We start from the raw sequence: 14,356 nt of genomic DNA, 5'->3' as shown, positions 1-14,356 counted from the left end.
AAAGTGCGAATAGAAGCCTTCTCACTATATCAGGTTCTATTGTAAGTACTAATCTCTTTGACAGCTTGTAAAGTAAGTTCGATTCGCTACTCTTTTAGGTTTGTCACATTCAAGGCAGCTTTACTGTAAATTCTAATTTCTTCCTTTTCATATAGGCTGGAATTATGAGAAGAAAGCCACCCTTCGCCTTTATATGTATTATTTGACAAGTGGCGAGTTCTACTAGTTTGTCAATTTTGTGGTGGATTTTGAAAAACCTTTTCATGTTAGAATAATGCTCTAAAATTTGTTATTTGATTCAATATTTATTGCCGAAGAATTACGATCGATACACACGCACACCTTCCTTTACATACATTTAGATCTTTCTCGGCTGCGATGGAACCTATGTACTTTGTCACGGTAACAGCAACTGGAATAACTCGCTGAGCGCAAAGAACTGAATAGTCAAAATGCTTTCAGTTTATTTTTTAGTGCTACAAAAACCACAAAGGGCCCTTATTTTGCACTCTGTGCACAAAATTTGCTTACCACTTATTATCCTTAATATATTATTATTGTGGTATATTCTCTCTTAAAAAAAAACTTTACAAAGCCGTTCAACATGAAGAAAAAGTTCATTTCCGAGTTAAGCATAATGTTGCTTCAGTAGAAATTCCCTCGGGATGGGGGTAAATAGAATAATTTTCGACTAAACTATACTGCTATATGATGCAGTCTTCGTGTTACTCTTTATTTGGACGTAGAGCGGTTGACACATAGAAGCTATATTTTTTGTTACTTATCTGATGGAAAATGATTCGAAATTACCTGAAATTTTGAAAATCATTCTCAAGAACTTTAAATTTAAAATTTCAGAAGCACTAAATTCTAAGAATTGACGAGAGAGTTACTTATTTTTATATACTCTACAACCGTATATTCTTGCACGCCGCGAAATAAGTCTTTTAAGAGCGATTGAGTCGCCAACTAAATTGTCGAAGACTTCACCGCGTTGTCAGCTTTCTGCTGGCGCAACTGGTGCTGTGGTTTAAGTATAAATAGCAACAAGCTGATCCGATTACAGTCAATAAAATGTGCTATTTTGCCACTTAAAAAGTCACTCAACTAAATCCAGCGCATAGCGTGTAATGGACGGCAGCGTCAGCAATGGTTGTGTGACAGCATAGAAAAGTACATCTTTTCACTGAACGCCCGTCAGCTGCTTGCTGTTCGCTGGTGTAAAGAGCGATTTGCGTACGCTGATAGGATTGCCGTTATTTGCAGCGATTGACAAGGCTAATGAGATCAATCGACTACCAGCCACTGAATGAATCAGCGCAAGCTAAGATTATGTGCGAGACGCTGTGGCGGGGTAGGACAGTTAAGCGCGCTGTTTAGAGATATTATGGACTGACGCTGTGTCTACGACAGATGACAGATTACGGCAATTGGTGGTAATTCGAATCAGCTAACTGTAACAGTGGTGTTACGTTATAATTTGCACTTAAGGTGAAAGGAATTGAGTGTAATGCATTCGACGTAAAAAATATTTGCAATTAAAGAGCATCGGAGACATATCGATATACAAGCGGGTTTCTATAATGTTGTATGAAGATTTTGACACTCGATTTCCCAAATTTCATCTACGAAGATATTATATGTATTTAGTTAAATTTTGTATTCGATTGAGCCATCTGATCTGAATTTGAACTTTCATGTCACAGTGAACGGTAAGAACCTTTAGAGTAAGAAAAGAAACCCCAAAGCTTTTCATAAGAATATTATAATTAGCTTGTACTACAGCTTTTCATTAAGAAAAAATATATATATATAATAATATATATATATTATTTTTCAAATAATATGTCACATACTTGTATATACACATTTGCATAAAAGAGAAGTTTCAATAAAGTGATTCTCTCAAATACCGTTACAGCGCACATGTTGCATTTCTTTTACTTGCAACGGTATTATATGCAAATGAATTAAACTTTTCTTTATTACAAACATATTTCCGGTGCATGCAAGCGCATACACACACACTTGCGCGCACAGTTATGCCACAATGCAATATGTATTTATACACTTCAACTCTAGTTTACCGTTAGATCGTAGTACTACAGAGTAACTGTTGTGCTGATCTCTTAATTTGACATTTAAGCTGTCATCAGTTTATTTAATGTCTGTCTGAGGCTTGCGTCGTGACACTAGCCAGCAAGGGGGAAGGCAGGTACTAAGGCAATTATAAAAAAAATTGTAAAATTGCAAACAAATGTTGAATAACAACTAAGGCACAGGGATATTGAATAGCCCGCAGAAGTGTTGGCTTAAGTTATGAACGCGCGCTGTAACTTTGAAGGTCTCTGTGTATGTGTGTATTATTTATGGCAAGAAGCAGATTATGCAGTAAGCTTGCAACACTTGCGCTGGCATGTCTTGGAGAGGTGAGGCACAACTGGCTACAGGAATTTAAATTCAAATTAAATTCAATTTAACAAACCGTTATAAGCAAATGCATACAGACACAAGCGCCGTTAGAGAACGAGATAGAGAGAGAGAGAGCGAGAGTGAACGATATGCATGAAATAAATGTGTAAGAAATAAATGTGTTTGACAACAGCTCTTACGAGCGCACACACACATACAAGTCAAAGCAAAGCTAGATTTTACAACAATAACAAGCAACTGCTTCACAAAGCAATAGCTGGTGGCGACAAAGTCAGCTAGTTGGAGGAGGTGAAGGCTTTTGCGGCATGAATTACGATTTGTGGCAGCACCCACACGCACACAAACCCACACACACACACACAGCGCCCCGTGAAATATGCAAAGAATATTGGAGCTAAACAGTGCAGACAACCGAAACATTTGCCACAGCAACATATAACAGATAAACTGTAAAACAATTGTGGCAACAAATCCATTATGTGGCAATTATGTTTGTTTTTGCCTTGTCTTATGTTGCTTAATGCAAAATCCACAAATACAATAATGAAAACAAACCAAATGTACACAGTTACAAGCGAACTTAACATATACAGTTATCCTAAAAGTATACCGAAAGTAAATAAAGCAAACGAAGCCCCGGGTCTCGGGTCTCAATCCTCATCGGTCTTAGTAGGAGCTGGCAACACACAGCATATTTGTACATTTCAACTTGTGTGTGCGTGTGTGTGTGTGGAACAACAGCTGAATTTATGTAGTAATTTTATAAAGTTTCACTTCCACAAGCATTTATTCATTTCTCAATGAATCCCTCTCCCGTTCACTTCCCATTCTCGGCACAATTTTCTCTTGGCAGGTTTATGCTCGTTGCCAGCAGTGTTCTTTCTACACAATTGCATTAAATGTTTATGCAACAAATTGAAATGTACATTTTTATTGTATTTTTATTTATTTGTAGTTTTTGTTATAGTTGTTTTTGTGTTCTCTAACTATTTCACTTATTTCATTATATTTGCACATACAACTAAAATTTTGTTGTTGTTGTTGTTTAGCGCATTTAGAGTACTGACAAAATAGAATTGAATTATAGGTCCACAGACACACACACTCATATACTATGTATACAACACAACTGAGCCACAATAACGGGTTGAGTTTGTACGACTTAGGAAGAAAATTGAAGACTCCGAGCGAGACAAATTCAATGTGTGTATGCGTAGCGTAGTATATGTTTATATTATATTATATGCGTCCATAATTCAAAGAAAACCAGAAACAATGATAACTTCGGTTGCGCCGAAGCTATAATATCGAACACAAATACAAAACTTGGTTTTGACTGGTCAGTTTGTATGACAGTCATATGTAGGTTATATTGACTCGATCCGAACAATTTCTTCGGACATTGCACCTTTGCCTTAAGCCGTTATAATATGCATTTCAGTTTTTGGGTGAATGCAATTGAGAGTAATGTATTCGACGTAAAAAATATTTAAAAATTAAGAGCACTGGAAACATATCGATATACAAGCGGGTTTCTAAAATCTTGTATGAAGATTCGATTTCCCAAATTTCATCTTCGAAAATATTATATATAGTTATCAACTGAACATGAACTTCTATATCACAGTGAACCTAATGACAAATGAAAAAGTTGTCCATACAAGCACTTGATGCATTTCCAATGAAATGAGCAGCTTTTCTTGAAAAAAAATACGTGCCCAAAATTTCAAATCGATACCTCAAAAACTGAGATACTAGTTCGCGTATATACAGACGGACAAATGGACATGGCCAAATCGATTCAGCACGTCACGCTGATCATTTAGATATATAGTTTATATGGTCTCCGATATTTCCTTCAAGGTGTTACAAATAGCGGAGCATACTTAATGTACCGTGTTAAGGGTACAAATATAAATTCTGTTGGTAATAAAGCGCGTGGCATCTACTTACATATGTAATTTATTTTACAATAATGAAGTGAAATCTTCTTGTAAACAGTTTACAGCAGCAAAAATTGTTAAGGAATTTAGTACTTTAAGTTAAAAATCTTTTGCACTCGAAATGAAAATATATGATTTTTGGTGCGAAATATATTTTTTTATTCAATATAATCTGCCTTAAGTTCAATACACTTATTCCAATGAACCTCCAATAATTTTATGCCATCACTATAACGACTTTCCGGAAGTTCCGCAAAATACCCGACTACCAATAGCTTCTTCATTGGACGAAAAACGCTTTCCACTAAGGAATTGTTTCAGGTTTCTGAAAAGGTAGTAGTCGCTGGGCGCCAAATCTGGTGAATACGGCGGATGCTCAAACAATTCGTATCTTAATGCGTTGAATTTTGTCATTGTTAAAACACCTTTGTGAGCAGTTGCATTGTCTTAAGGAAAAATGATTTTTTTTTGTGCTGCAAACCAGCTCTTTTCTCTCGAATTTTTCCATCCAGCTGATCCAAATATATTTAGAGTTGCAATAATATTCAGAGTTGATTGTTTTATCTTTCCGCAGATAATTAATCATAATCAACCATCAACCATAACCTTCTTTGCTGATCGTTGTTACATCACCTGCTTTGCAGCTGTACAACCAGCTTTAGTCCACTGTAAACATTCTTATTTCAATTTAGCATTATGGTGGTAGATCCAGGTCTCATCCATAGTTATAAAACGTTGCAAGAAATTTGGTTTATTCTGCTTAAAACACTCAAAATTATGCTGAGAAATTTGTTTTCGATCCAGTTGTTGTTGAACTGTTAACATGTGCGGCACTAAGTTTCCAAACAAATTTTTCATATGTAATTCTCCATGTAAAATATAACGTACTCGTAGGTCTGAGATTCGTATGGCATTAGCAATTTCACGCTTAGTCAAACTTGAACCTTCACTAATAATATTTTGAACTTGCTCAATGATTTCTGGTATGGTTGCGGGTTTTGGTGGTCTTGCACGTGGATCATTTTCAAGCCTAGTACGACCACGTTTAAATTCACCAGCCCAAAAATTCAACGGTGCGTTTTGTGGTGCGGTGAGGACTACTTATACACTTCTAACAGTTTTAAATTTCTTTTGCTTTTAAACCGTTCAAAATAAAGAATCTAATCACTGGACGATATTAAATTTTAACAAAAATGTTTTCAAATGACAAGAAATGGTTTTCAAAAAAAAAAACTACAATGTCCTTTGCTTTAAGCATAAATAGGTTAGGTCAGGTTAGGTCGTGGGCATTGCAATCTTGATCTGTTATTCATGGATAATATGGATGGAAAAGCTAGCAGCCGAAAGTTATGTTATAATTTGAAAATGTCTTTCAATCCATACTAAGAAAAAATAATGACTTCAGTTTTCAACTGAAAATTAAAATTTTAGAAGCAAAGTACCTGCAAAAGCCAAAATAAAGAGGTCTTCCTGTTAAAACCAAAAAACATATTTTTGTTATTGAATTGGACACAATGATATACAAATGACCTCTTAGCTATTCACTGAAAAAAATTGGTGAACCAAAAAAGAAAAAAGTATTTTTTATAAGCCATCGTTGGAGTTTTTACTGGCAATTGCAATTCATGCGATGCCTAAAAATCGTGCGCTCATAGCGCTTTGTCTATTTATGAGGGTCCTTATGGTCAATATATGCCATAGACGTTTTAGGTATCACAACGGATCAGCGTTCTAAGCCGTACAAGTCAGATTTCATTTGAGCTAACCGAATCTTATCTAGGATATCGACAGAGAAAACACCTCGAAAGAATTGCAACAGAAAGCAGCAATAGAAATATTCTAAGTATTTCTATAAATTGTGTTTTTTTTTCACCTGTTACACTAAAAACACAGGGTCGTAATTGTTAATTAGGGTGAAAAAAGTAATTGTGCTATAATAAAGTCACAAAAACAAATATATAGGGTTTAATTGTTAATTGTGTGTGTGATTACAAGCTGGAATGATGGCGTGAAGCAAACGAAAGCTGAACAAAGTGAGCATAGGACTTGGATGAGTCAGAGAAATGGCACACAGAGCACGGCACTAAGCAAAATAAGCGCTTTTCTGACTACTCAAAACTTCTACAGTATTTTGAAGTATTTCAACGCCGAGCTAAATATTTGCTTACTTTAGGTTGCCTATTAGCTTGCTTTGCAGGAGCCTTGCTTCATTTGTGGCGCACTTAATACTCATAATTTGCACACACTCACTCTTGTACAAGTACAATGAAAACAACAAACAATGTGAAGCAAATAACTATAAGTTACGCATTATTTCCGTTACTCATGCAAAGCTAAATCACAACCGAAATTTGAGGTACATTTGTTAGAACAACGGTGAGACCAAAATGGAGAATGACCGCTGCACAGACTGGTTTAATAAGCAAATGAATCGTCACACAAAGTATTTGCGGTGCCAACGAGAGCATGGCGACGCATGTGTGCACTTGCTCTCGGGGCGGCAGACTGGCGTTGAGTGATGTGATGAGTTCGAGGTGAAGTGGCTTTTACTGCTGAAATTGTTTATTGTGGCAACGAAACTCCCACTGTGTTATTGTTATTGCTTTGCCGACGTTGTTTTTATTAATTGTTTTTTTCTAGTCGTTTTTTTTATTGTTGGAATGTTGGCATGTAAATTTAATTTTATTGTTTTACGTATGAATGCTCTGTTGGCACGTGAGGCAATGTGAGCAGTGTGTAGCAAAATGGGACATAATAAGCATTGCATGTATTTCGTATTGACTTGATTTTATTCTACTTGCTTTTTTTTAGATTTTACTCTCTGGTTGTCATCTTTCGTGTACGTACACACATTGCTGCGTGCGACAGCGGCACAACAAATACTCGTAAAGGCTGGCCCATCTTGCATTTTATTTACCGTGCACCTTTGCTTAGTCAAAAGTCGTCGTAAAATTTGATTTTTACTTTTAACACACGAAATTTCAAACTCAAAATAATTGAAATATAAGTGATTGGAAGAGCGGAGAATGCAGCAAGGCATTAAAAGGAAGGCAACGGCGTACGCACATCAATGCTGTTCCATGTTAATAATGTAATTGCTGCATAGCGAAATAAGTAATTAAATAGAATTACTCAATCAATTAATTCAATCACTTTAAAATCATTACATTAGCGGTCAGTGGTTGTTAGGCGCCAGTCCCTGCCCAATTGTGTACTTTGTGTCTTCGCGCGTGCTTTTACCATAAAATGCGAGCACACTTTTTCCATGTTGTTAGCTTTTATTGTATTACAGTGACCTTCCATTAGCCGCACCCACTTTCACTTCATTTTATGCTTAAAATAATAAAACTAATTTTAGCAATCCCCTTTACTTCGCATTTCTCGTTTATTTCGCTTTTTCACTTCTTCATCCTCATAGAGGCTGGCACGAAATTCTTTTCCGTAGTGCTAAGCATCACCAATGCATGTCTGTGTGTGTGTGTGTGTGTGTGACCGGAACAGCACTCACATAATTAAGCGCATTAGTGCTTTTGTTATTCTTTCGCACTTTTCGTTGCGCTCACTTATCGAAGCAAAAGGCAAAACTTTTCCTATAAGCACGAAAATTCGTTACACATTTTCACCTGGTGGCAACTGGTTGTCGCCGACCGTCGCCCGCCGACCATTGGCCAGTGTTGCATGCCCACCTTATCTATGGTCGTCGCATCTGTGTATCGAAATGTAGCGCCGGACGGGTGAGTAGCGGCGTAACGGAACTTTATAGAATTTGCTACGCTTCGTTACGGTTAGTTGCTGCCTCAATTTCCTGCCTCACTGCCACGCCGCCGCCGCCACTATCGCATTCAATTGGATTCGCCCGGTCTGTCGTAACGAGTTCACAACTTCCCACACCGAGCAATCTGCACCTCGGGCGTAATTCTCTGCTTTTGTTGTCGCATTGCTGTTGTTGCAGCATTTTGAAAACTCACTTATTTGCTCGTTTGCCGCATGCAGTTGTATGTTAATGTCGTGTAGCGCGCTGTGCTTTTGTGGTAGTTATTGTTGTCATTGCTGCTGTTATTCGAACGTAAATAAAATTCGTTAGACGAATTTAAATTGTTTTCAAATAAACAACTCCAACTGGACTGCTCGCCACCATCGTGCAGCATACGCGCGCATACGTTATTGCTCGCTTCGTCGGCGGTGGCGGTGGCGGCGGCAGGAATGCGCATGTTAACTGCTTGTTGCGAGAAGGACTCTGTTGCTTCACCTTGTCGGCTGCATGCATAGTTTATGCAACTTTTTTATACTCTCGCTACCTGTTGCTACAGAGTATAATAGTTTTGTTCACCTAACGGTTGTTTGTATCACCTAAAACTAATCGAGTTAGATATAGGGTTATATATATATAAATGATCAGGATGAAGAGACGAGTTGAAATCCGGGTGACTGTCTGTCCGTCCGTCCGTCTGTCCGTCCGTCCGTGCAAGCTCTAACTTGAGTAAAAATTGAGATATCTTTATGAAACTTGGTAGACATGTTTCATGGTACCGTGAGACGGTTGGTATTGCAGATGGGCGTAATCGGACCACTGCCACGCCCACAAAACGCCATTAATCAAAAACAAATAACTTGCCATAACTAAGCTCCGCAATAAGATACAAGACTGTTATTTGGTACACAGGATCACATTAGGGAGGGGCATCTGCAGTTAAAATTTTGTGGGCGTGGTCCCGCCTCTAATAGGTTTAATGTGCATATCTCCTAAACCGCTAATGCTATAATAACAAAATTCACTGGAAGCAAATATTTTTAGCACTTCTATTGACGGTGTGAAAATAGTTGAAATCGGGTGGCAACTCCGCCCACTCCCCATATAACGGTACTGTTAAAAACTACTAAAAGCGCGATAAATCAAGCACTAAACACGCCAGAGTCATTAAATTTTATCTCTGAGATGGTATAAATTGGCTTTATAGGAACCGCGTTCCAAATTAGACAGTGGGCGTGGCACAGCCCACTTTTAGGTGAAAACCCATATCTTGAGATCTGCTTAACCGATTTCAACCAAATTCGGTGCATAACGTTCTTTTCATGTTTCTATGTCACAGTGCAAAAATGGGCGAAATCGGACTACAACCACGCCTACTTTCCATATAACACCATTTTAAATTCCATCTGATTATTTCACTTTCCACTATGCAAATCAGGCAACAATGACTGTATCTGGATAAAACTTTGCGTGAATAATGCGATTAAAGTATGCCACCTTGTGGCCAAAAATTGTCTAAATCGAAGCAAAACTGTTTAAGCCCCTAAGTACTAAATATGTGGACCCCAGTGCCTATAGTTGACCTTCTACCGAAAATATCAGCCAATCCACAAAGAAATCTCAAACGAGTATACTATTTGACTTTGCGAGAGTATAAAATGTTCGGTTACATCCGAACTTAGCCCTTCCTTACTTGTTTTTATTGTTTTTCTTTTTTTGGTTCTTTATTCGGGACCAATATTTTATGGCTCGTCTGGGCACACTGGCGTATGCTTTCTTCGATCTGCTCTAAGCGCTTCGAGTGTCGTATTTGTAGCTATGTACATACCCAAGTGTGTTTTTGTTGTTGTCCGAGCCAAGTGCTGACCATTAAGCTTAAGGTCCAGCTCGTTGCCTTTTCGTGCATTCTCTTCATCTATTCATTTTATTTCGCCTGCTTCAACTTGATCGTGTTATGCTTAAGCTGCTGTGGTCTCTTCCGCCCCGGCGCGCGTCTTACCATCGAACGTCTGGCGCTTGCCGCTTGTTTATTTATTTACAACATTTTCGAATTTCTATCTTTCGACAATCCATTCGATTTTGCATTTATCCCATTGTCCTTCGGTTCGAACTGTTGCACTGCTCAGCTGGCCGTGCATGTCCGGTGGGAGTTCATCATTTACCTCGGTATTCCTTCTTTTTTTGTGTTTTCCACCTTGCCGTGCCACATCTTCATTTGTAGATTTGTCGGTATTTGCAAGCTCATCTGTGTGCTGCCACTGATTTTTTTAGTTTTCTGCAGTTTGTTTCCTGCTCGTGCAAACTTTGTTGGCTCAGCGCTGTAGTGGATACAATTTATGAAAGTATTTGCTTTTCATGTTCTCTAGTGGTACTTTATTTTATTATTTCTCATTGTTCTACTTTCACTAAAACTTTCTACCTATGCAAAGTTGTCGTTGGAGTAATACGCTCATAAATCGCTCGTAATAAGTTTGTGTTTGTGCTTTTCAAGTTATTATATGGACAATAATTTAGTCAGAGACCCTTTTTGATTTGAAGCCGGTTTTTGAATTACGAAATGAAACACTTATGTTGATTGTGGAGATGTTTAAATCCCTCTCTCTCTCGCTCTCTCTCTCTCTCAATTCGCTCAGTATTACTGAAGTGAAGCCAGAAATAGATTAGATAAAAATCATTATGGGCTTAGAACAATCGGTAAAATTTTCCAAATCTAGTTGCTAGAACTTATTGCTGAAATCTATAAGTAAGACTCGTCCTGCGTAATATAAATGCGTGTGAATCGGTTAAGGTTTTATTTTATCTCAAGTAGCTGTTGGTAATGCAATTTGAAGTAAAAAATATTTGTACTTGAGAAAGCCAATTACACTTTTCGATCTATTACAAGCTATGATTTTCAACGAAACAGAAATAATTTTTAATATATGTATAAAAATATATTACAGAGAGAGAACATAGAAGCCCTTTGAAGTTTTCTACAATACAACAACCTGAATACTTGTATATGAGTGATATATTAGAATATTTTTACATGATCAACATAGATATATTAGTGCTCTACTCGAAGCAAGTTATTCAATTTAAAATGTAGAAGGAACATCAAATTTAATTATTTTTGACTGTAAAAAAAAAATATATATATATTGAACTGACAGTTGAAAAATTAATTAGGAGAGTTACGTTGGGGAGAATACCTGTTAGTGGCTGCTTTTCGATCATTTTATAGTTTATCACTAATCTGTTTGGTATTAACACTTTTATAACGGTTCAAAAGTACAACTATTTTTAACCGATTTTTTAGCAATAATCAGTTAAACAGTATATGACATTAGAGCATTGTAGGTTGTGGCAACTGAGAGAATACGCACACATTCATTAGTAGACCGCGACTGTACAACGTTGGGGCGTGTCGCTAATTGTCTTATAAAATATTTACAACATGAAACACATATTTTTGAAATTTTAAAATAAATACTTATGCTTACTTATATGCGAAATATTTATAGCACATTATGTTTAGAGATATTCTATATACATATAAAATATAAATTTAATCTACATACTCTCAATGGAAATTACAGTAAACACTTCGATAAATAAATAAATTTTACATTTCTACTTTTAAAACTAATATTTGTACTGATTCAATGCGAACCTTTAGTGCTTCGGATAGATTATTGCACTGCGCGCCTAAAAGTATGTGATATGTTACTATATTAATGAAAATATCAAAATTTTGTTTAAAACTAATTAAGTTCTGTTCGTTATTTTATAAAAAAAAAATAATAATAATAACAAAAAATATTGCAAATAATTCTGTGTTATGCTAAATATGTTATGCAATAAAAAATGGCTTTGAATAATGTAAAAAAAAAAATGTTGTACAGTAAACAAACGAAAATAACGAAAGATTTTATGTAAACAGTTACAAGTTGTCAATAGAGAGTTTCAATTAAATAAGGCAGTAGCAAATATAGTTTATAAAAATCATAAGAAAAATATAAATGATGCAATTATGTAAGTAGACGATTTTCATTCATTGTTTTTTTTTTAACTATGTAAATATAATAAAAATTAATAATATTTGTGCAGACGTACCAAAGAGGGTAAATAGAGCATCAGGCGTGACCATCTACAGAAAAAAGAGAAAATAGAGTTTCAGTTAGCGAGAGTTGTTTTTTTTTTGTAAAACGTAAAACAAAAAATCAAAAATAGAGTTTGTAAATGTTTCTTGATATTTGCAGATTCACTAATATTCAGCAAACAAATCGACTATATGACTTCGAAAATGGAAGAGAGAATGAGCTAAACAATTTATGATGAGAGATATTGATACTAAGGGAGAATTGAAAAGGCAAGTGTTGATAAAACTTGCTATTATATAATGCATATATATTAGTTTGCAGGCATTTCTTAATTAATGACTTTGATAGTTCAGCGAATTGATATTATTGTCTGTTATTAAAGGATTCTCCGTACTAATTCACTTCACTGAACGACAGGCAATTTTTGCAAAAGTGAATTTAATAAATTTTCGTCTATTTTTAATGCGGTTATATCATTTTTTTTACCATATACCATACTTTATAGTATATGTATGTAAGACCTTCATTGTCGCCATGTTATTACTGGAAGGTTCACAGCTGGAAAATATGTAGTATGCACTAAGGATTCAATTGCTATACGGAAGAGTATTTGGAATAAACTCGTAATGGAAATTGGAAACTTGAAAAAGATACTACTTGTAATATATTTAAATATCTATGTAGGTATCGTTGATGAGATGAGAAAAAAAGGAAGTGAAAGTAGAAAAATTATGAAAATCAACTTAAACTTGGAGAAGAAGATATATTTTCCTCTCACACTATTTTCAGCATAAAGAAAAGAGTTTTTGCGCTGCTTGCAGAATCTTGAAATTTGAAAATAAGTAGTGAAATTTTTGGTTAAAACGTCGATTTTATTGGTTATATAACACATAAAATAATTGAGAGCGGAAAATTTAGAAAAGAGTTCGAAATGTTATGGAAATGATATAGCTTGAAAGATTCGCCAATTATTTTATATCATATTTTGGGAACAAGTAACGAGCAGTTATGAGGTGTAACAAACCGAAAAAAAACGAAAATAAACGAAAACGAACGAACCTACAATGGAGTAAATAAGATGAACAAAACCAAATATAAGATCATAAGCATATTAAATACAAAAACAACATTAAAAACTAGAAATAATTCAAACAATGCAAAATTCTCTAATAACATTAAGTTATTCGTAAAATATTATAAATAAAAATAAAAAAAATGTTTTGATGAAATATACAATATATATTTTATATTGGGTTACAAAGAAATTACTTACATGATAGTAAATAAAGTAGTAAGCTCATAGCATGTTTATGTATATGAGAGCAACGATTGTAGCGTTAGCGACTTACCTCTTCGTTTAAATTCGAGACCAGCAGCACGTTGGAGAAGCCGCGCAGTGCGGGCGTTGCTGTTTGTAGAGCACCACTATTGGCCAGCGCAAAGGCGCTCAAATTCGGTATACCGCTATTGTAACCGCCAGCGAGTGGGGTGCCGATGCCGAGTGCGAATGGCGGCAATACGCCGGGAGCACCGAGTCCGTTCACTGCAAAGTAGTAATTTTGATTTTTAACTTTTTTTGGAAAACAAATTGAAATCGGCATTCCTGACGAAGGGTGGGAGGGGACGAAATATTAGGAACATGTGTCGGGGGTTGGGCCCTTTAATTTTGAGTATGTTCTAATTTTATGCTGTTTGGCGTTGCGGCGAACTGCAAACAAACTAATGTAAAGACATTTCGGAATGATTTGTGGGTGGATGTTGAAAGCCTAACAAATAACTAAGGTGTCTGTGGTCGTGTTTATAATTTATTGAAGAAATTTGTAAAATTTGTAGAGCCTTTTTGCCTAGTACTTCCAAAAGTTATAAGTATTATCTTATAGGTAATGCATGTTAAATTATTTTTGTAATTGTGAGTGGTGTAACGTCCCTGGTATTGTCCGTAGATGTAGCCTTAGGGACTAAGGGAGTTTTGGTTTTAAGTTATATAATACTACAGAATAATTAATACTACTTCTTAAAAATATTTTATAATTCTCAGCGATAGCGTTGGACAGCAGGAGAGCAACGGAGTAGACAAATAGAGAGTAGAGAAAACCATCGTATAAAAAAAAAAAAAAAAATTCACAAATAAACTCGGCCGAATGTGA

At 35.8% G+C, this 14,356-nt stretch overlaps 1 protein-coding gene across 11 annotated transcripts in view; it reads right to left on the bottom strand.

Moving 5' to 3' along the window:
• The window catches only part of heph (polypyrimidine tract-binding protein 1 heph), a 366,239-nt gene that overhangs the window by 28,159 nt on the left and 323,724 nt on the right, over positions 1–14,356 (bottom strand). For 9 of the 11 annotated variants that reach the window (XM_036370223.2, XM_036370225.2, XM_070105824.1 and 6 more), the window contains 2 exons: positions 13,559–13,779; positions 12,223–12,256 (listed from right to left, as the gene is read on the bottom strand). In XM_036370223.2, the coding sequence (XP_036226116.1) occupies positions 12,223–12,256; positions 13,559–13,779 (255 nt within the window). The remainder of the gene's footprint in view (positions 1–12,222; positions 12,257–13,558; positions 13,780–14,356) is intronic. The other 2 variants (XM_070105823.1, XM_070105822.1) reach the window with 1 other exon arrangement.

Source organism: Bactrocera oleae, chromosome 2, assembly GCF_042242935.1.
Source record: "Bactrocera oleae isolate idBacOlea1 chromosome 2, idBacOlea1, whole genome shotgun sequence".
In the NCBI taxonomy this organism is placed as follows: Eukaryota; Metazoa; Arthropoda; class Insecta; order Diptera; family Tephritidae; genus Bactrocera; species Bactrocera oleae.
Note: the sequence above shows the minus strand (reverse complement) of the source record. Positions and strands in the feature narration are given on the sequence as shown.